The 20,789-nt window shown below is 43.9% G+C and overlaps 1 protein-coding gene across 3 annotated transcripts in view; it reads left to right on the plus strand.

Moving 5' to 3' along the window:
- The window catches only part of PARD3B (par-3 family cell polarity regulator beta), a 429,596-nt gene extending 409,155 nt beyond the window's left edge, over nucleotides 1–20,441 (plus strand). For all 3 annotated transcript variants that reach the window (XM_061455076.1, XM_061455066.1, XM_061455058.1), the window contains one exon: nucleotides 15,788–20,441. In XM_061455076.1, coding sequence (XP_061311060.1) covers nucleotides 15,788–16,142 — 355 coding nt within the window. In that variant the 3' untranslated portion in view covers nucleotides 16,143–20,441. The remainder of the gene's footprint in view (nucleotides 1–15,787) is intronic.
- Nucleotides 20,442–20,789: the final 348 nt, after the last annotated feature.

The following is a 20,789-nucleotide window of genomic DNA, read 5'->3' on the forward strand; positions in this document are numbered from 1 at the left end:
GTAAATTAGTGCTAATCTTGTCACTTAGCACCTATTGGAAATTTTCTACTAGAACAGTTCTTTAAAATATGGCATAAACAAAGCACAAGATGCACAGTGACACAGTTCTTTTATTGATGCTTATTTGGGAAAATCTGCATAAACTACTTAGCATCTTTACTGCAGGTAAAGATGTCATGGGTACGCCAGCAAAACTTTGTAGGCATGTGATGGGTGTTAGTGCATAGGCTACAAGTCAGACCTTCAACAAGTTTTATTTTGGAAATATATTAAATACACCAGTGCATATGCTAAAACCTTAACCACGCCTTTATGGTAATGGTCTTTGCTGTACTCGAAAACTTTGTCTGCCAAGTGTAACTCAATCTGGCTATAAAGAGATTGACAGAACTCATACCTTCTGCTGGCTTCTGTCTGGTATCGCTGTGGCCTCCGCTGGTTGTGCACGAGCAGATGGGATCCTACAGCTGTTTGAATAAATATTAGTTTTAAAGAGTTATTCTGCTCTGATTAACCATTCAATGAGGGGGGAAATGGCAGGGGAGAGAGTGCCTGAGGAATCTCTGTTTCAGGCCTCTTGCCCAACAGGATTCATTTAAATGTTTAAGCGATGATGAGGTGAGAAGTCATGTAAACTGGAAGCTGTTCCTCAAGTCACCATCTTTTCTCCATGCACAGAGTAATTGATAGCTTATGCGCTTGCAACAGCTGAAAAAACGGAGCAGAACATGCAGGCACGTCCACTGTATAACATACGTGGGAAGCAAGAGGAGGAGAGTGTTAACTTTAATACAAAGTGAATTATCTGGCTTTTTTGTTCCACTCCAGATGTAATTCTGCAAGGAGATTGGATCTGTACATTAAGATAGTCTGAGACAGCACCTTGAAAATTGGCAGCCAGTTCCAGCCAGGGACGATGGTGAATGTGATGAACAAAACCCAGCCCAGATTATCAAGTAAACCCCCAGGCTTGCGGGGGTCCTCGGATGTGGAGTAGCTGGCACTTTTCTTCATTTAAGAAAGAAAAATAGTCTTAGTTTTCCAGGTGAAGGGAAGTACTTTGAGAGAGTACAGTCTGTTGTAGATCATGACAAAATCTGGCAAGCAAAACCAATCTCAGCAGGATTTCACAGCTGAAAATCCATGTGAATGGCTTTTTGCTTGGATCTAGGTGTTAGCGTACTGTTGTACATACCCATGTGTCACTAGGCTTTGGTCCCTCATTTAGCATTTTCGTTATGAATTTTGGCTCCATCTGAGATGCTATGTTTACTGAGAACTGAGATGTCTTCAGTATAAAAAGAATGTATTTTTAGAAGCATGGTATCATCAGTTTTTCCCCTTTGTTTTGCTTTCTTAAAGAGGTAATAGTGATACGCTTTTGAACTGCAGTCAACCACCTAAAACAATAGCTGGGATAAAGTGAGCAGATTAAAGGACATAATAAGTCTTTTTTTTCCAAAGACCCTCAAACGACAGCACCCTTTCTACATTCAGCGATTAAAGATTTCCAAAATCAGTTAAAAGCTTTAAGGATCCCAGTAGCTGTGCTGAGAAAGCCTATGGCAACTTTGGTGCACATACTGTTTCTTACTGGGTGACTCTGGTAGTGCTCTAATTAGCTTTGTAGGGGTGTCTGAAGTCATCTGGATTTCTCACTGACTAGGGAATTAGGCTGAATTTCAGCTGACTGAATACACCATGCTGGTTTTGAGCATTTTCCATAAGGATCTCTTTACTGCGTGGTGTGCAGCCTCCTCTGGAATGGCGAGTGGAAGCAGCTCGGAGGTACAGGCTGTGCTGCGATACTGACTGTGCCACACTTTGTGGCAGAAAGCACAGAGCAGATTGGTTTGTAAGGAAAGGGAATTAAAAAAGCCAAATTCAATTAGTCAGTTGAAATTGAGTTGGGGTTTACAACTTGAATTTTTAGGCCCAGATCTGTCAGAGCACTTAAGCACCTGCTTTACCTTGAATGCATTTTGCTTTTCAATAGCAGTCATTTGCCTAGCTATCAGAGGCCTCCAGGAAACCTGGACTTCCACATGCATTGTAAAGAATGGGGGAAGGATGTGGTAGGTACTTGGAGAAATTTCACTTTTTCACTCCCTGCACTTTCTGTGGTTTAAATAATGCCTCTTTAATGTTCCCTTAATGCAATGCTTTTTGTTAAATACCCATTAAATAATATCAGGAAAGGTTATTTAATAAATAATCTGACTTTTTTCTTTTAAGAGACTTGTTACAGATCTTAACCTGGAATCTCTATAGTATTACTGAGGGAAATAACCTTAGTGTCATTTTGGTTTGATGTCTTTGTGTGAAAGATGGACAGCTATCCCTTCTCTCTCATCACCAAACATCTGAAAAAGGCTTTCTTATTGAGAGATTACTGCAGGGGTCCTTGGTCTTACAGAGATTTCATCAGAAACATTTTGCTTTTAATGAACAATGGAAAATGCTCAGCTGTCCATTATTACACTTCTTTGTACACAGTCTAAAAATATAAATGGAAATCATAATTACATCTGTAATTCTGGGTCCCAGCTGAAATCACTTTAATCCCAATGTGGGGAAAAAAATCAATACAGAATCCTTAACCCTGGTCTTCTCCTTAGACATTTCATTTTCAGTTGTACTAGTTTCTACCACGAGTTTTATAAGTTTTTCAAAGGACTTTAGTATACCATTTTACATGCTCAGAATGGTGTTGCTGCTTTGTGCATTTCTGACTTAGAAACTTCTTGAGTAATGCTTTACGTTGTAGCTGTTTGTTATGATATGAAACTTCTCCCTTTTACTTTTTGATCATGAGAAAAAGAGGAGGTTTTGAAATGTTGCAAAGCTCTTAAAAAGAAAATTCCATTTTCCTGGAAGTAGAATTACACTTATTTTTGTTAAAGAGGAACCTAAGTTAGCACTGAAATTTTAACCCTGAGGTTTGTAGAAGATGTTACTCTCAACTAACCACAGGCTCTCTGGACTGTATTGTGCTTTTTGTCTATGGGCTTCAAATATTAGGTCTGTCAAGGTTAAATATTATCATTGTTGGGTTTTTTTTTATATCCACATCTTACGTACAGACACGCCATTGAGTGTTTTCTGTTTCTGAAACCTGCACCCTTCTGCAAACCTGGGTTAGACCAATACTTGCATTGGTTTGACTTAGTTTCTGGGGAGAAGAAAAGAGGGATTGCTTTTATGCTGTAAGGCCTATGCAAACTGTTAATTGTCCACTAATTACAGCTTCCTCTGAAGCATGTGGTTCTGGTAGTAGTCAAAGACATGATGCTGCAATTTAGGGCGTATTCTGCTACATTGCCCCAGTTGCCATGCTGTTAATAAATGTAGATGTAGCAGAGGTGTGCTATTCAGCTAGTAGAATGTCTTGTTTCTTAGTAATTGCATATATGTGCCCCTCTCCAGATCATGATCACTCAAAAAGTGACAAACAAACTGCATTTTGGTCAGTCTTTTTCTCTGAATACCTGAAAGAGACAATTAAAAAGGAATTCTTCCATGTGGAGTGAAGCATTTTGGCAATCCACATCTAGTACTCAAGCTATTTGTTTGCTCTGTAAGGCTGTCAGGCCTTAACTTCCTGACTTCATTCCAGGATACAGATGTCTCATTCTCTCTGTGCCCTCACCTCCCCTTTTGGATACCGTTCTCCAATACAAGAGCCTAATCCAAAGCTCATTGAAATGCTTCCATTGACTTCCAGAGGCTTTGGCTGAGGCCGGATGAGTCTGGGGCACAAAGTTCCTCATTGCATTGAGTTATTCCCCCTTGTCAGTCTGGTATCTAGGCAGAGCATGAATCTCTTTCCATCTTTATTTCCCTCTGCAAAGTATCTTGATGGTTTTTTTATGAGCATGCCACTTCATGTCTATCACACTGCACAATCTGCAAATACTTAGAATGATATTGTAGCAGTGACCTTTATTGTTCGTTAGTGAATCAGCAGCCTAGCTTACTGTGGCTTTAAATGAGCTTTATAAATTGGTTGTTGTTTTCAATGATGATTCCCTCGATTTGAACATACTAGAACAAAGATAATTGGTTGATTCATTATGTAAAAGATTGTTTCAAGTTAGAGGGTGTATTAATTTAATTTTTCTTCCCCCCTGAATCAAATTGAGACACACTGTCTGAAATCTTTGCCAGGTTCTTACCAGGTTCAGATCAGGAAGTGCTATTGCTTCTCTTTCTCTCAGCTGATGGCATGTAATAGCCTTCCTGGACCGAGCAGGGGTCCGAGTCTGAATGTCCTGGTGTCCATCATAATTTCAGCTGAAGCTACTAACAACATCACGTCTTGCACATAAGATTCTGCTGCACATGGTAGTCTTTGATACATGATGTATGTATGTGTTCAAAAGAAATCAAAGTCTATACTTCGTGGTGCTGTCTAAAGCTTCTCTTTATCTCCGTGTTGGCTTGCCACTATCTTCTAACGGCTGTACTAACACTGCTCACAAAGGTATCACTAATTCCCAGCTGTTGGCATTGCTTTCCCATTGCTCAAGGATGCAGTGTTTTGGTGTGTCTTAAAAGCATTCTTTTTTTCTGTCTTCTGCTGTGTGCTCCTTCTTCCAGCTTCAGCATCCTGATATCTTCTGTTCTGGGTACATGACTAAGCTGATATAACTGTGTTGTCACAGGCTGTGCTTGCTGTCTCTAGAAGGCTGCTGTGCTCCAAGAACTTTGCTGTTGCAAATTATATCTTGTCGTCTGGCATTCAGCATGATGTGCAGATGGCACAGAAGAAATTTGTTTAGAAGCTACATATCTCCTCTATTACAAGTGCTGGAGGGGGTATGCACACAGATCTGGGGTATTGATGACTGCATCAAAGAGCAAAGGGCACTGCGTGCTTCAGGAACCTTGCTGGATGCATGGTGCTGCACCTGACCAGGAATGCATGGAAGGAAATCACGTAGATTTGATGGTGATGGTTTTAAACTAAAAGAAGGGAGAATCAAGCTGGTTGTGAGAAAGAATTTTTTTACAATGAGGGTGGTAAAACCCTGGCACAGGTTGCCCAGAGATGTGGTGGATGTGCCATCCCTGGAGACATTCAAGGCCAGGCTGGATGTGGTTCTGAGCTACCTGATCTAGTTGAGGATGTCCCTGCTTATTGCAGGGAACAGTTTGGACTAGATGACTTTGAAGGTCCCTTCCAACCCAACCCATTCTGTGGTTCTATGATGGTGTCTCCCCCAGGCATTGCCAGGGCTGGCGCTGCTGGGGAAGAAAGCAAAGAAGAGCCAGGCTAGGAGGGGAAAGTGACAAAAAAAGTAGTTGGGAGCCATGGTCTTCAGGAAACCAAACCTGGGCCTTGTGGGGGGAGGCAAAGGACAGCAGAGGATGTGGCATTTTGCACCGTTGCCATGTCCTTTCATCTTCAGCCTGTTGTCTATCATGAAGTGCACTGACTTCCAGATTTTCTTTTCTTAAGGAAGCAAAGTGCAGCTAATGGGAAGGTGAAGAACTGAGCACGGAAGTGCATGGAAGACCTTGTTTTAATTTGTGAACAGACCACAGAACTTGTGTATATACGTATAAACACATTAAAATTAGTGCCATATATGTCAGTAAAATCTCTACCTATACCCATGAGCCTGGGTTACAATGGTTGGGAGCTGTTTGTGCATTTGCTCAATGCTGCGTGGTTGAGGTCTCAGAGCAAAATTACAGCGATTTATTTGATACCGGTGGCATGTGTGTGTCTCATTCACACACAGCTGTTCTGCAGGGTATGTTGAGGGGGTGTATGAGGAACCGATGAGATTCACGGCCGTGTCTCACTTCCCCAGAATCTGCTTCTGCTACCAGAATCTGGTGCGCTAAACCCTCCTCATCTGAACAAGTCAACAGCCTGTCCCAGGCTGCCGCCTCAGAGAATGGCAGGGACTCTGTAAATAGAGGAAACAATTGAATGATAAGTTCACACTTCAGCACACTGCTTAACAACCTGATAACAGTAAATTACATACAGTATTTTTAAATGCAGCAACAGGGAGATAACTCATGCGGAGGTGGAGCACAGGCACTTGGGCCTCATGACTGAAGGTTAACCTCTTACTACCGATGCCCCTAAAGAGCCCAGTGGCCTGCAGCTCCAGATCTCACCAGCTTTGATCATTTACTGGCTAGCAGTGACTTCAGGGCCATCCACATAGCATTTTCCTCAGCTGCAGATAGGGGTAAGGGGAAACTGAGCTCAACCCCCCAACTTGCATGGCCTCACTCTGAAAGAGAACCTGTGTGCTGGCGGGTGAGAAACGCAGGGTGGTAAAACAGGGGTTGTCTCCACCACAGGCAGCAGGTAGAGCATGTCCAGCCGGCAGCCGCTCCGCTTGCTGCAGCTGCACTGATGTTCGTGTAACTGTAGAAGCTCTGAAGGAAGAAGCCAGCATAAACACAGCTGGAATGGGCTGCAGTCGCAGGGCGCTAGCGGCCGTCTACAAGCCACGGCAGCTGCAATCAGTGCTACTGCTCTCTGGGCACCGGGTGGGACGTTTCCGTCTCTCCCAGCCCAGTGGGATTGAGGGGGTTGACCCTGGTTATTTAAAGCTCAACTTCAGGACATCTGCTGTCAGAGCACCCGCAAAGTTTGTGACTTAATGCAAGTCTAATTAGCTGATTTGCGTATCCAAATCTGGAGATTTACACACTTCTGTAGAGGCAGCTGTAAAGTTATAACTTCAGCTGTTTATCATGCCCTGAGCCTTTAAATCTCAATTATTAAAGGTGGTGTTTAATGGCTGGCTGGAAAAGGGGTGGTTACCAGAGTGTTAATGGACTGTGACAAGCCAGGAAATGTATAATCTAATGCCTGTATAAAAATGAATGGTTCTAACAAAAGAAAATATAGGGGGGAGGATGTACTTACAGGCTGTTTGCACTGTTTAGGAGCAATTCAGTACATGAGCAGTAGGGGAACAACAGGGACTGAAATACTGAAAATGAGCTGCTTGTCTTTAAGATATCCCTTGCTCCCAGAAATCAGCCATTATTTTCCTCTGAATCTTGAGCTTTGCCTTGTTGCAAAGGGGAAAATAGGGAATGGCACATTCCAGTGAGTTTAACGGAATGTCTGGACCCAGAAGGAAATGAAATGCAGGGAAAAAATAACCAGCTACCATCAGTTTCAAAACCAAATTCCTTTTTTTATTGAAGCATGGTTTTACTATGCAGTTTGTGCCATGCGAGGCAGAATTGACAGCCATGCTTCATCATGGCAGTGGGGGAAAACGCTGCAAGGAATACTTTAATTTAAATGAGAGATTCTTTGGAAAAAAAAAAAACAAACAAAACAAACACAACCCTAAAAGCTTGATAATAACATTAAGAACCGCTTCTCACCGGGTTTTACTAGCCCACTAAAGATCAGACAGTGTGTTAAGATCCCAGCAGCTGAGTAGTAAAGACCTGGGCCTGGGTTGTTACTACTTAGGAAGATTCTTTTAATGATTCCTGTTACTTGTTGAAAACTATTTGAGCAGCACAGCTGAATAAGCACCCTGCTTTAAATTCATTCCAGGTGGAAAATGAGAACAGGATAGAAATTGGGTTTACATGTCTTTGAAAGCACTTTACAAAACAGCATGGATAGCAGTAATGCTATGAACTGGATAGGCAAAGGGAGGAGGCTTCCTTGCTGAGGAGCAGCTCTCCTGGTGCCTGTGTGGTGTGTTTGTTTGCTTCTGAAGAGGAATTTTGACTATGGCAATGGAATTTCATTTATATCAAATTAAAATCTCCTGAACCACCACAGGACCTTTAATTTATACCCTAATAGCCTCCAGAAAAAGTGGAGATCTGCAGTAGAGGTTAGGGTGAGGCAAAGAGATGTGGGTAGTGTTTCTGGCTTCTGTACTGGGCCAGCACTCGGGTCTCACCTTCTCTGCATTTCTCTCCCTTCTCATTGCTTGCCTGCTCTTGGGGGAAGTATAGCTGGCTCTCCTCAGGCAGCGACAGTGGGGTCCCCATGTCCGTTGGAGCTACTGCACAGTAATGCAGTACAAATATTACCATAAGGGGGATTTCACTTTAGCATCTTGCCCCAGTGCTGGGAGTTCTGCATGCATTCAGTACTTCTTTGTATTAGAGTCTGTGTTGAAATGCAAAATTAATCTGAGAAGCATAAACATTTGCTTCTCTTGCTGGCTTAAGATGCATATATCCTTTAAAAAGAAGTTTTCTTCCCTCCAATATAACTTGGCCAGTATTGTCTCAGAAATGTGACGCAGGAAAGGAAAGGCCAAGAACTCTTTTAGTCTGTAGGAGGAGCTTTCAGCCCCTGCTGATCTGCAAAACAAAAGACCAAAGGGACCTTAAAATCTCAGTGAGGTCTCTTCCCAACAGAGCATGGGGGTTCCTGAGCAACAAGCATGACTGCTTAGCATTGAGAGTAGGTTACCAATGCCAAGAGGTTAATGACTCACACGGTATTATGTTGTGTTGAATAATGAGTAACATATGAAATGACACATGTTGTAATGACTTGCTACTTAAAGTACCAATCTACTTAAGATCCCTCTAAGCTTGAAGAGATCACAGAATAGCGATGTCTTGTTCAATAGGTGCTACTTTATTTTATGCCTCCTGGTAGAAGAGATGTACCATGCCTGAGAGCATATGAACAAAAAAGTGAGGAACTGAGTAGGAAGGATTATTGGGCTAGTTGTTTTGAATGCTTAATGGGCGTTTATAGAGCACCAGCTACCATATTCGGGGTTTTGTTGCTCTTGCTTTGAGGGTTTTAATCCTGATGTAGTTCCTATGTTTGTAGGTTGAATTTAGAGAAGGAAAGAAAGGGGAGCTTTGCCTGCAGGATGGGATTATCAGAAACTGGTCTGATATCTGCTGTGGAAAATAAACTAATGCTGGAGCAAAGGAACAACACAGTGTTTTATGGCTTTGTTGCTGATTGAGGGGGTTTAATTAAATAGCACTCTGAATTCTGATGTTAGCCAGTCTGTGACATAGTTTGCTCCATTAGGGATTGAGAACAATCAATTTGATTGCGTGCAAAAGAGACTGTTCATGCTGTCATAAGAAATCCTATGTAATCCTATAGTAAAGTTTTAAACCTGTCAGACTACTGTTTTCCTATCTTACTATCTTACAGATGTTTCTTCAGTCTGCTTATCTGCATGGAAAGCTAGTATCAGGCTAAACTTTATGCTTGCTCCTAGATGTAAAAACAAGAGGGACACCTAAATATCTCCAATTGCTAAGAACTGCCCAGGGAGAGCTGCTGGGGCCCAACATCTCTCAATATGTAGCCCTGGACATTTGCTCTCCAGCTGCTTTAAGGCTAGACTTCAACTAGAGTAATGTAAACCTGTCTATGCGCTTACCTTCCGGGACTGCAGTGCTTTTGCTGTTTGTTTCTAAATATTCCAAGCCGTAGTACTGTAGAGAGAGAAAAACTACCCACAAAAGCTCTCATGCACAGACCAGTCCAGGCCACTGTTAAGTTTTGCAAAACTGATTGCAAGGGAAGAGCACTGGGCCTGTCTGCGCTGCTTCTGAAATGTACTCTCGCTTGAATTTCAAACAAACTTGTATGGATCCCTCCTTCTCCAAATCCAAAGAAATATGAATTCTTTTAAAAAGGGAAGAGAGAGAATTTTCTGCCTTTTCCTCCCCCTGCCCCAGAAACGCAGGTCATGAAATGATCGTTATTTTTATGGGCCTGCAAAGCCTATAGAAGTCAAAGCTATGTAATATACATTGCAGAGTGTTCTGCTAATCCAGTCCAACCGCAGTCGTGCCTGGCCCAGGGATGAGGGTCTGGTAACTGGAAACCTGACACTGAAGGAATTCCAAACACAGTCCTCAAACTAAAAACAGCTCTCTCCGCATGGCATGTGCTACATGAGAGGCAGGGATTGCATTCATTTACGTTATCTGACTTTTTTACCCTTGTATTGTTGATAAAAGAACAGGAGAAGAAAGCACCTTCACCAGCTCAGCCCATAAATAATCTGTGTGTGGTGTGTTTGAGGTTAGTACGACATTGTTAGACATCTGCCTTCTGCTGAAAGGTACAAGCCTCTCACACAGACAGCAGCCACTGAGCGCTTCCTTGTGCTGCAGATTATTTGCAGCGCTAAGATATCAAATTTGATTTCCAGTGGCTTTTTAAATGCAAACCCTATCATTGTCTATGGGAAGTATTGGTCTGAAACAGCAAAGAATATTTGTTAAAGGAGTATCTCTCCTATCAAGATACAAGACAGACTTTAATGAAGCTCAGAGTCATGCAGTGATTTGTTTTTTAAACCTGCAGTGATTTAACTTTTTATATTTTTTTTTCTTTTAGTTATATGCACACTGAATATTAAGCAACAGAAGGTCTTAGTGCCACTAACTACAAGCAGCACTGCGATGTCTTTAATACTGTATCTGAAGAGATAGGGACTGCATGGTCTTTTCAGTCAGTTGTTTTTAGTGTATGTTGAGAAAAGCTTTATAAAGACACAGTGTAATGTATTTGATAGTGTAAGATTGTTTGTTTGCATAATTTATTTCTTACATCAGCTTCTCCTTTCTTCTTTAAAAGTAGATCCTCCTGGCAAAGAACAAACAGCATGCAATCACGATGCATACAATAGAGTTCTTCAGTGAGAATTTGGACACAAGATAGGACCTTATTGCTTTCTCCTGTTCTTTAATCACAGCCTGAGCTGCCTGATGCCATCACCCAGAGTCTCTGTATGTCTTGCTTAGACATGAAAGAGGCTGCAACCAAATGTGGGCTTTCCATTTGCCACTTAGTCTGTAGCTGTCTTTGAAGTATTTCAAGAAGTACTCCCTGACAAAGTAAGAATGCAGTTTTTCATGTGAGATTATATCCCTTGCAAAATATTCTCCCAGCAGCGAGAAGGAGACAGTGATGTAAGAAGAGAGCATTCCCTTCCTTGCTTTTTACTAGGTACTAAGAGGGTGACCTCTGTGATTCTCCCTATAGAACAGAGGCAAGAAAAACTCTTTGTCATGATGAAACCCAAACCCCCAACGTGATGGGGCACAGCATGAACAGCCAGACTGTCATTTTGCTTTCCTTTCAGAAAACCCAAGCATGTGTCTCATGGCTGATGTTAAAGGTGACCTGCAAATGGGGGTTAACAATGAAACACAGTAAACCTGAAATGAAATGATTTTTTCTGGTTGTTTTTTGAAGCATCGGGTATTTAGGCCAGTCTACCCTGTGAGATTCTGCACAACTGGAGAATTACTGAAATCAGAGCTTAAAATAAAAAAAAAGGGAACTGCAGAAAGCAAAAAGTGGTTTAGTTGGGGTTTTGAAACCTATAGATACCAGTTTAACTTCAATGACTAAATAACATTTTGGGTAAAAGAAGCCTTTCTTAAGTGTTCCAAATCCTTTGGTTCAGTTTTAAATAAACCCAGAGGCTCTTAAAAATTGTGCAGCAAAGCCAGAAAATATTAGATTTTATATTCTTTGTGCTTGGAAGATAAATAAAGGGGGCGGGGGGGGACAAACCTACTTCAGGGTTTACTTGTCATAGAGAAAATAACAACCCATGTACTGTTAATTGAACATCAGCAACAAGTTAGGTGCTTTATTTGGACAAGACTACTTTGTGCTCTTAAAGCTGAAAACCAATCACAGTTCTTACTTGGTGAATCATTTAGAAGATAAACCAGTAGAGCTGCTAACCAGCATATGAGATTATGTGGCAAAACACATGTGAGATCTCTGATTTCTCTGCAGGGCAAGGTGAGATTTAGCTTCTTCACAATAAAATGAACATTTTAAGGGGGCACCCTTCCCATGGCGTTTTTGAGGAGTGCATTTTCACACTGCCCCATCAGTTTCACTCCTTTCTTGAATCTGGTGCTTCTGCCTCCCATCTTTCCATTGCTTGCTTCAGCAGCAGCCTCGCTTTTAGCTAGACCCACATCAGTGATGCCTCTTCCAGTGGGAGCCAGCAGAGCTAACTATCAGCAAAACTACTTTCTGAGCTCTGAGATCAGTTGCTTCCCAGGATGTTGTGTCAGCTTCCCTACCTTCTGCCTGCCATTAATTTCAGTGGGCCCCCAGGTCAAACAACTGGCCAAAATCTGGGAAACAGCTGATGGTCAGAGCAGCTCCTACTCAGCATGTCCTCTCAGAGGGCACGCTCCTGGGCTGGTCCTTTTGAGTGGCTGGACCTGCTTGACCCAATTTGTGGATTTTTGATCACTCCCTTGGGTCACTGATTTTCCACTTGAGGTTATTGGTTTGACCCTCAAACCGTGGGTCACTTGGGAGGTGTGATACAGCCCTGTGAACTCTGAACTCATCAGGAGCCAACAAAAACAGCGAGGAAGGGGAGAAGAATTTCATTAGCCCTCCTCAGAGATGGCAGTGTCTGCTGAGTGAAAAGGCAGGGTCTGTTTGGCTTCTTGTAGAAACAAGCACAGCATCTACAAGGGGCTGCCAAGTAGAAAGTGTTTGCTTTGAGTTGTTATGGCAATTTGTTTAAGGGTAAACAACAGCATATACTTTTACACCATGAGCTATCAAGTGAAAACGGTGCTGCTTCAGAGGAGCCCTGTTCTTCCTGACAGGAACTGCCCCCAGTGTCCCAGACTTACTCCTAATCATAACAGCATTTCTACAGCCAGAGCTTTGTATCTGTCGGTTTTCCTTCTGCCTTAAAAAGGCTGACTTTCTCATGGTTAATTTGACTCACTTGGGAAAGGAAGGGCTGTTTTTCCTGTGTTGTAAGACTTGTTAGATGGTGGTTCATGTCAGAGGTTCATGGAGACTCCCCAGGCTGGTTGGTTGCACTGTGAGCAGTTCCCTAAGAACCAGACTTCACTGGGTATGGCTGGTAGTTGGGGAAGAATGAATCCTCAGGAAATAACTTGGCTTCAACATGCAGTGCTGGTCATAAAAGGGAAGAAAAGTGTTGTCACTGTAGCATATGTATCTGCCCGCATATCACCTGCTGGGATCTCCAGGGAGGTGAGCTGGAGAATGTGGTGCAGCCATGAGGATATCTGTAATGAAATTTCCTCCAGTTTGGGGCAATTATCAGGGTTTCCCGAGGTTTTACTAATGCAAGAGTTCTGGAAATCATTGGTTCTATCACTGCTTGTACTATTGCCAAGGCTGCTAAAACTCTCACATCCTTCTGTCTTTCTGGGGTTTCCCTAAAGCATCCATGTAAAGCTGATTCAAGCCTTGTCTCCATGTACAACCTTTCCTCCCAGCTGCTAAGCCCCGACTTAAACACTCAAGAATGATGCCACCTCTAGGTGTTTCACACTCAGAGAAGGGAAACTGGTGCTTGAACATTGATTTTTTTAGAGGCAGATTTTTCTCTTCCCTCATGTTCCTCTACAGTTTATCTACACAATCAAATGTATTTGCTCTGAGTGAACCAGTGGTGGATTTAGCTTTGTAGCATAGGTAACAGCAGTGAAGATCTGATGTCACAAGCTCAGCAGCTTGGGTACATGCTTCAGGTCTAGTGTGCTTGTGCTCTGATGGCTCAGACTCCACTGAACAGTCCTAGGTCAAAGCCACCTGAGGGCACTACTCTCTGCACAGTCACAGCATCTCCTAGAATGGGACCAGCTGAGTTTTCCTAGAAACAGCTCTTTTGGCTAGATGACAAAACACTGCAACATCCAGACCTCCTGTGTGAGATGTGGGGTGAGCTGTGTGCTGAAGCCTCAGTAGATGACGTTGGTGGCTCAGTCCTGTTCTCCAGTCATTTTCATACCAATTAGTTTTGAATTTGTTATTTTAGAATAATTCAGTTTTGCACTCCAAAAGCTACCTGGCTCTTCAGTGAATTCTGGATCAGGTTTTCCAAGCTCAGTCCCTTTTTAATATGATCCACAAGAATTTGATTGACTATAGCTGCCGATGAGAACTTCTCATAAAATCTAATATACAGGATTTTGAGCATTATCCTTATATTAAAAGGTGATGGGTGTAGGTTTGACACTTGTTTCTATTAGTTTGCTGCTTGACACGAAGCAGTTCCTGCCATCGCAGAAGCCTTTTATGATTGGAAGTGAGTTTTTGCACACAGAGGAACTAAAATCTGAGTGTGATGGGACTGACTAGTGAACAAGTCTTTGTATAGGAATACATGGAGCAACGCTTTGGCCTGCTGTGGAAATTAGTCTTTGCTGCAAGGCGTAGGTGTGTGAGCAGAGACAGCAGTTGTCTCAATGCATATGGTTAAAAGAGTCCTTTTAGTATCTCAGAGGGTGGCTTCAGGCCGTTCAGCACTCTGTCTGGACTGTCTCATAAGGAGGGGGGAGAAGGGGAGGCTGGGAGTGCCTGTCTTTTATAATGTTCTGTTTTTAAAGCAAAAAAAGTCCCTTGGGAGATAGGGTCCTAAAAGTCCAAGGCCTGGAATTCTTCCTTTTGCTCTTTCCATTTTAAACAGGAAACATTTGCACTAAGTTATTCCAGGGGGAGAACTGTAGGTTCATTTCAAGGCAGATAATGTTTGTTCATTGCCTATATCCATGATTTACCCCATGGGCTTAAACGAGTGCAGCAGAAAACCACATGTTTTGTTTTACTTCATGCAAAACAAGTTCCAGTGAGTCTAGGAGCCCAGATTAAGAAAGGGGGAGCATGCTTGTAAAATCTCTGTGTGAACAAGAGAGTCATTGATGAGTTGCGAACACCTGATCTGTTGGACCAGAATGATGACTTCTATATTAAATCTATGCAAAGAATATATAAGCAGTTGATGAGTTCAGTCTCAAAGCCACAGAGCAGGTGTAATTGATTTATACTTTTAGCCCCTATTTGGGTCAAAACCCTGTTGACTTCCTTCAGCTCTCACTCAGAGAGAAGGTTCCTCTGCAGTCAGTGGGAGGCTTTGCCCGAAGTGCAAAGACATTTGCAATCAGACTGGCAAAAACTCCTAATTGAGTTGAACTTTTGGGGATGCTCTGGTGACATGTCTGTGAGAACAATTATTTTTGCCATTTGAAAAGTATCACAAGTTAAGGTGTACTAGGAAAAAATATCAATGCTTCATTAGTGCAAATCATGGAATTAAGATGCAGAAAGCTACAAAGAGGGCTCCATGGCACATCCTCAGGGATGACATGCTCACATGTTGCTTTCCTCGTGAACTGGAGCTCATCAGGTCCATACTAATGCAGGTAAGTTACAGGGCTGTTGTAGTATCAGGCTTTCTATATCACAGGAGATTTTTGAAACCCCATTGGCAGCTTGCCCATTAAACACAGGTAACATCCCTTAGTCTTTCTTCCAAGAGTTCCAGTTTTTGCAGCTGTCTGGGAAGTTGTACAGTCTGACATGTTAGGAGGAAAAAATAGTGGGAAATGGCTTGGAAAGCATGACTATTTGTGCATGTAAAGCTCACGGGATTTGCAGTTTTGCAGACCCAACTCATCTGTTTATCCTCAGGCTAGATAAGATTCAGTCAAAGATGCATTGTTTAAAGGAGCTGTGTTTCCATTATGGCAAATGGATCAGAGGAGGCTGACTTTGGGCACTGAAGGGCTCCAGTGCTCCGCCATTGTAAAAGGGCTGTGATGTGCACTGGACCTTTCCTCCAGCATCCTGGGTGTCACAAACTTTCATAGCACGCAGGTGGGAGCCCTGTTACTCTTCAGAAGTTCTTTTGATTCATCTGGACCTGTCATGCTTGAGGTGGCGTTTCCTTTCCCAAGGTAAACATAGATTGTGAGTACAATAACGCGTCGCTGAGCTAGCAGGCTGCCTTTTTATGTGCTTCATTATGTTTTTCCTCCTCAGGCGTGGACCTGCAGAGCCACTGGAATATTTAACGGGGCCACGAGTAGTATACAAAGAGAGAGATCTTCCTTACTACCAAGGAGGAAAGCCTGTCATCCACCCATCTAAGGGGAACTACATCCGTGTGCCAGACACAAGAGTGGCAGAATTGAGGTACCCCCAGTACTACCCAGGCCAGCCCGTCACAAACCAGCATAAAGGACCCCTCCGGCAGGATGTGCCACCTTCCCCTGCTCAGTCCCACCGAGCACCAGCCTATAATGAAATTGTCCGACACCGCGGGACCAGTCCGGAACAGTACCAGTACAGGCAACAGGATCCCAGGCAGAAGAACCCCATGACTGCAGCTGTATAGCTACACACTGGACTTGCTAGCACAGCTGGGGAGGAATCACATCGGACATTATATCCTTGTAGAGTTGTTCCTAGCGTAGCTGCCTGTAAGAGTGGCACACGAGACCTGGAGTCGTTCTTACTGAGCTGGGCTCAGCGTAGGTGCTTTCTAACAGGCAAACGAAAGCCACATGAGGTACAATGTGTTTTGAGTACATGAGGTACCAGACAGTTGAATATTTTTTAATTCCTTTTAAAAATAGACAGTGGCTGCTGTAAAAGAAGCGCAACACTTAATACACCTCAGGGCTATTTACTGAATCCAGTTACACCTATACAGTATGCAGCTGTCTGTATATATAAAGGGCAGTGGTGTCACCAGAGTTTACTTCAGAGTGCTGTTGTAGAGCCTTTAAGTGGGAACACAGCATGCAATAAGGACTTTGTGCAGAGCTGAGAATCTTGTGTAATCCAGTGTGACTTGACAAGGGACTGCCACAGAGGTAGTGGCCACATTCCAGGCATGTTCAGACCAGCAGCGCTGTGCTATAAGGATGCTGCAGATTTGTAATCTGGCCTGTCTTCCTCTTTCTGTTTGCTGGTGGCAGCATTTATCTTTTAGCCTTCATTTTTTGCAGGTTGTGTAGCAAGATCTTCCTCTTGTTGCAGCTGCTGCATTTAGAGTAAGACAAAAAGCTTTACCCACCATGCTTGGGCAGGCTCGCAGAGGACAGGGCAGCCAGCCACCCGAGAAATGTGTCTGTACGTGTGTGCACTCATGACTGTTTCTTAGTTATACAGTATGTGCTCTTCAAATGTAAACCATGGAGATCAGATCCTCAGCTGCTGCCAGCTCTTGGGGTTTCAGTAGAGCTGGCCTACAAGAAGTGCCTGAGCAGATGCTGGCAGACAGGAGCGCCGTGATTCATATTAAGTTACTGCATCAGGTGCTCCCTTGGCTTCAGCAGGAGCCCCGCCACAGCCAGGTTACAGCATAGTGCCAGCAGCATCGTGCCCTGCCCTCGCCAGCCTTGCTGCCCTGGGAAGGAGCCTGTCAATGCAGGGCCACCCGAAGTCCCCCCAGTGGAGCTCAGCCTCAGCCGGTGCCACGTGCCAAGCTACTCAAGCTCCTGCAGCCAGGGGCCATCAGGCCAGTGGGGAATGTTATGTGCAGCAGTGCATAGGAAGAGAGAAGGTGTGGATGGGAAGAGGGGCCAGCAGCACAGCAGAGCTGGAGAGGGGCACAGGGCGGTGGGGTTTGTGCCAGCTCTTTGCCCCACGCAGCCTGAGCTTGCTCTGCAGCCAGCCAGCCTTGGGGAGGTCAGGAATGCATGTCCCCAGCCACAGGGACCTGTGCTACTGGCCCAACAGGGCCATGGCTGTGCAAAGCTTTGTCTCAAGGGTTTTGTCACAGGGAAACCATATGGTCTTGTCACCTAGAAATACATTTTGAGAAGTTTCCAAGTGCCCTTAATTCCTCGACTTCTGCCTTGATAGCAGAGTGCTATTAAGCCATTTGGGCTCCTCTCCTCATCAGGGAGAGACTGTGACCTGGCCACGCATTAAGCACAAGGATTTCTTTGATGTCTTCTTGACACCTTTGGTATGCAACAAATTAAATCGCTTTGGTCACTTCCCAGGTATTAAATATCACCAGCAAGGTTTGTCCTGCTAGGATCATGTCTCTTTCCTAGCTACCCCTGGGAAAAGGGCTTGTTAGCACAAGAGCTCTGGAAGGCCCAGGGCATGGTGGATCTGCGTGCTGCTGCTTTCCAGGAGCCACCACTGGTAATGGCCCTGATGAGAAGCAGTGTTTAAACCCAGCCAACGTTTCTTCTGTGCTGCTAATGCTGGTGAGAGACTGGCATAACCCCGAGGCCTGGGGAGCACTTGCAGCTGCTCAGCAGACTCTGTCATTTGCATTCACACCAATCTGTACCCACCAGCCAGGCTGGGAAGCAGGGGAGAGGAGACAGCTTTGGAATGGTGGGAGAACATCTCCATGATTCAGACCTAGGGCTTGACTGCCTGGGGCAGGGGCAGGCACAGCTCTAAATCCAGTCAGGAGGAAGCATTGGTGGGAGGGAGAGAGGGAGAGTCATGCAACTGATTATGGAGCAAGTTCAGTTCTTGTTCCATGTCTTTCTGCCCTCTTCCCTAGTAATGTAGGAGGGAAAAACCCCTGGAGGGAGGGTTGAATGTAAGGCTGGACGTCTCTCGGAACCCTCCATAAATAAAGCACATTCCCCAAGGAAACTCTGCCTGTCGTGTACGTGCTGTACACAGCCTTGTACTTCTCTCTAAAAGAGTTTTAGATGCTGCAGGATACTGAGCCAGGACTTGGCAGCCACGGGGTAGCCGCTGGTGTTATGAAGGCCTGCTGAAAGTGAAGTGAAAACAAATTAAAATACTTTCCCTCCTTGAAATATAACCCCTCATACATTTGATCCAGCTGTAAAGAAACTAATAGGTTTGTGACAGTGGCTTTATCAAGCCAGGCCACAATTAAGAACAGCTCTGAATATAAACTGCTGCCTTTGTAAATCACTCTCAGCTAACCCTTCAGATGGCATCACAGTGAACAGTACTTACTTACAGTGTTTCAAGAGCCAGGGCCAAATGAAATCTGGATGGAAACAGCTCCTGCGTTATTTTTAGCCTTTGAACGACCTGCGCAATTGTCTCCCTGTAACCTGAATTTCTCCTTAAGAGCTCCCCTTGACTGCATTGCCTCCACTTGGTTGAGGTGGACAGATCAGCAAAACCCCACCTGAGCTGTAAATCTTACCCAGCAGATTAGTAAGTGATGCTTCTGCTGTTAGATCAGTCCAGAGCATCTTCCGAAAAAGGGGGAAAAAAAGAAAGTATAATATATGGATGCATCCTCCAGATGAGGGGCGAAGAACAGTCTGACCTAACTGGGGGAACAAGACCAAAAAGTATTACAGAGCATCTCATCAATCTCTGGTGCCATTGTTCTGGGAGAAAATTGCCATTTGCTGGTTTAATATCTGGTAGAGGTATGGTATTTTCAAAAGTATAACGTGTAACTACAGTATATATAGTCAGCTTCTCTGCAGTGTAAAATGTATGATTTTAGCACCATATTGTGGAAAAATATGTACCGTGCAGAATTCACGAGGTGCTACAACTGACGGTTGAAAATACACACTTGCAAAATCCAAAAGAGCCGTTAAGTAACAAGTTGTTCTTTTCCCCATATGTCCATATGTTTGGGAAAAATTATGAGTCTGAAATGCTCTTGACACATAATTGCCTCACGCTCCCTCATCCAAAATGTGCCAGTCCAGCAGTGAAGTTGCTGACGTAGTGGGTGTGAAGGGAGAGTTGGGGTTTGCCCCAGGAGCAGCGTGCAGTAAGTGCGTGTGCGAGCAGGAGTCGGGACAAGGGGGAGAGCGGCCCGCTCTCACGTGAACCTGCAAGCTTTGGTTTCCTGAGCTGGTGGCGTGCAGCCTGCCTTTCTGGCTCTGGCTCGGGGCCAGCCGGGCCCAGCAGTTGAAAGATTAAGAGATAGAAAGAGAGCCTGTGGATTTTCTGAGTGACCACCCACTAGTGAGCCATGGTCTTGGCTTGCAAGCTGACATTACCACTGTGATATATTGTGATGCTGAAGTCTCTAGGTACCTCTCAAATGCGTAAAGAAATAGCAATTGCCCGTTGCGGGGGGGGGGGGGGGGGGGGGGGGGGGTGTTGAACTAAGCATTAAAGAAAAAATAAAGGCTTCTGCCTTTTCAAAGTGCATGCAGCCCTGAATTCCAATTCACTCCAGCTTCCTGATCTACAAATAGCTTCACATGCTGCCTAATTTTTTTACAGATGAATTGTGCTACCTCCTCCTCCCAGCCATCACAGATTTGTTTGTCAGAGAGTTAGTGCGGTGAGTGAATCCTGCCGGCTGCTCTGCCAGGGCCACATCCTGACGCTGCTCTGAGCAGGGGCTGCTTTGCACTTCCAGAAGACCCTACACCATCTCCGTCACAGTAGTTGTGCAGAGTCTTTAAGCCTTAGGTGCAGAATTGGAAGCGCTATTCACTATCTGCACAGAAGAGAAGGCTTTCTAAGACATTATTCTGTTATTGTGAGGGAGAGAGCGGTGTTTGTGATCCCGACAATATCTGCGTGTTTAAGTGAAACTGATTTTAAAATCATGTGCGATTGTTTTGGGGGAGAAATTCAACACAAAATTTGAGAGGTTTTTTTCTAGTACCACCTCAAAGATTTTAATCTTTGGTACATATGGCTATATAAATTTTACCTGGTTTATTTTGCATTAAAATAAAGGCTTTAAGACTATGTATGATTTTGTATTTGTGTGTAGCATCCTTCTCACCTTTGTATCTAAAAAGTCATCCCCACACCTGGATGTGATTTGATATGAAAAGATCACGTATGATCAGGCCGAATCAGAATTGGTAAGGTGACTTCTTAAAAAAAAACACCAAAAACCAGCCATGCACTGCCTTATAGAGAAAAACATCACAGGGCTTAGCTTGATACTCTCTCAAATCTGTATTGTCTTTAGTTGTAGAGCTGGAGTCCTGAAGCCATAGCCCTTGAAAGGAGAAGTGAGAGAGAATTCCCTTGCCATCGTGGTGAATTTCAGCTCAGGAGACTGCACGTTCATGGCTAAAGCTCTTGCTGTTGGTAA

Source organism: Pezoporus flaviventris, unplaced genomic scaffold (genome assembly GCF_033815535.1).
Source record: "Pezoporus flaviventris isolate CSIRO_AGI_PZ_B2104156 unplaced genomic scaffold, CSIRO_AGI_Pfla_v1 ptg000001l, whole genome shotgun sequence".
Taxonomy (NCBI): Eukaryota; Metazoa; Chordata; class Aves; order Psittaciformes; family Psittacidae; genus Pezoporus; species Pezoporus flaviventris.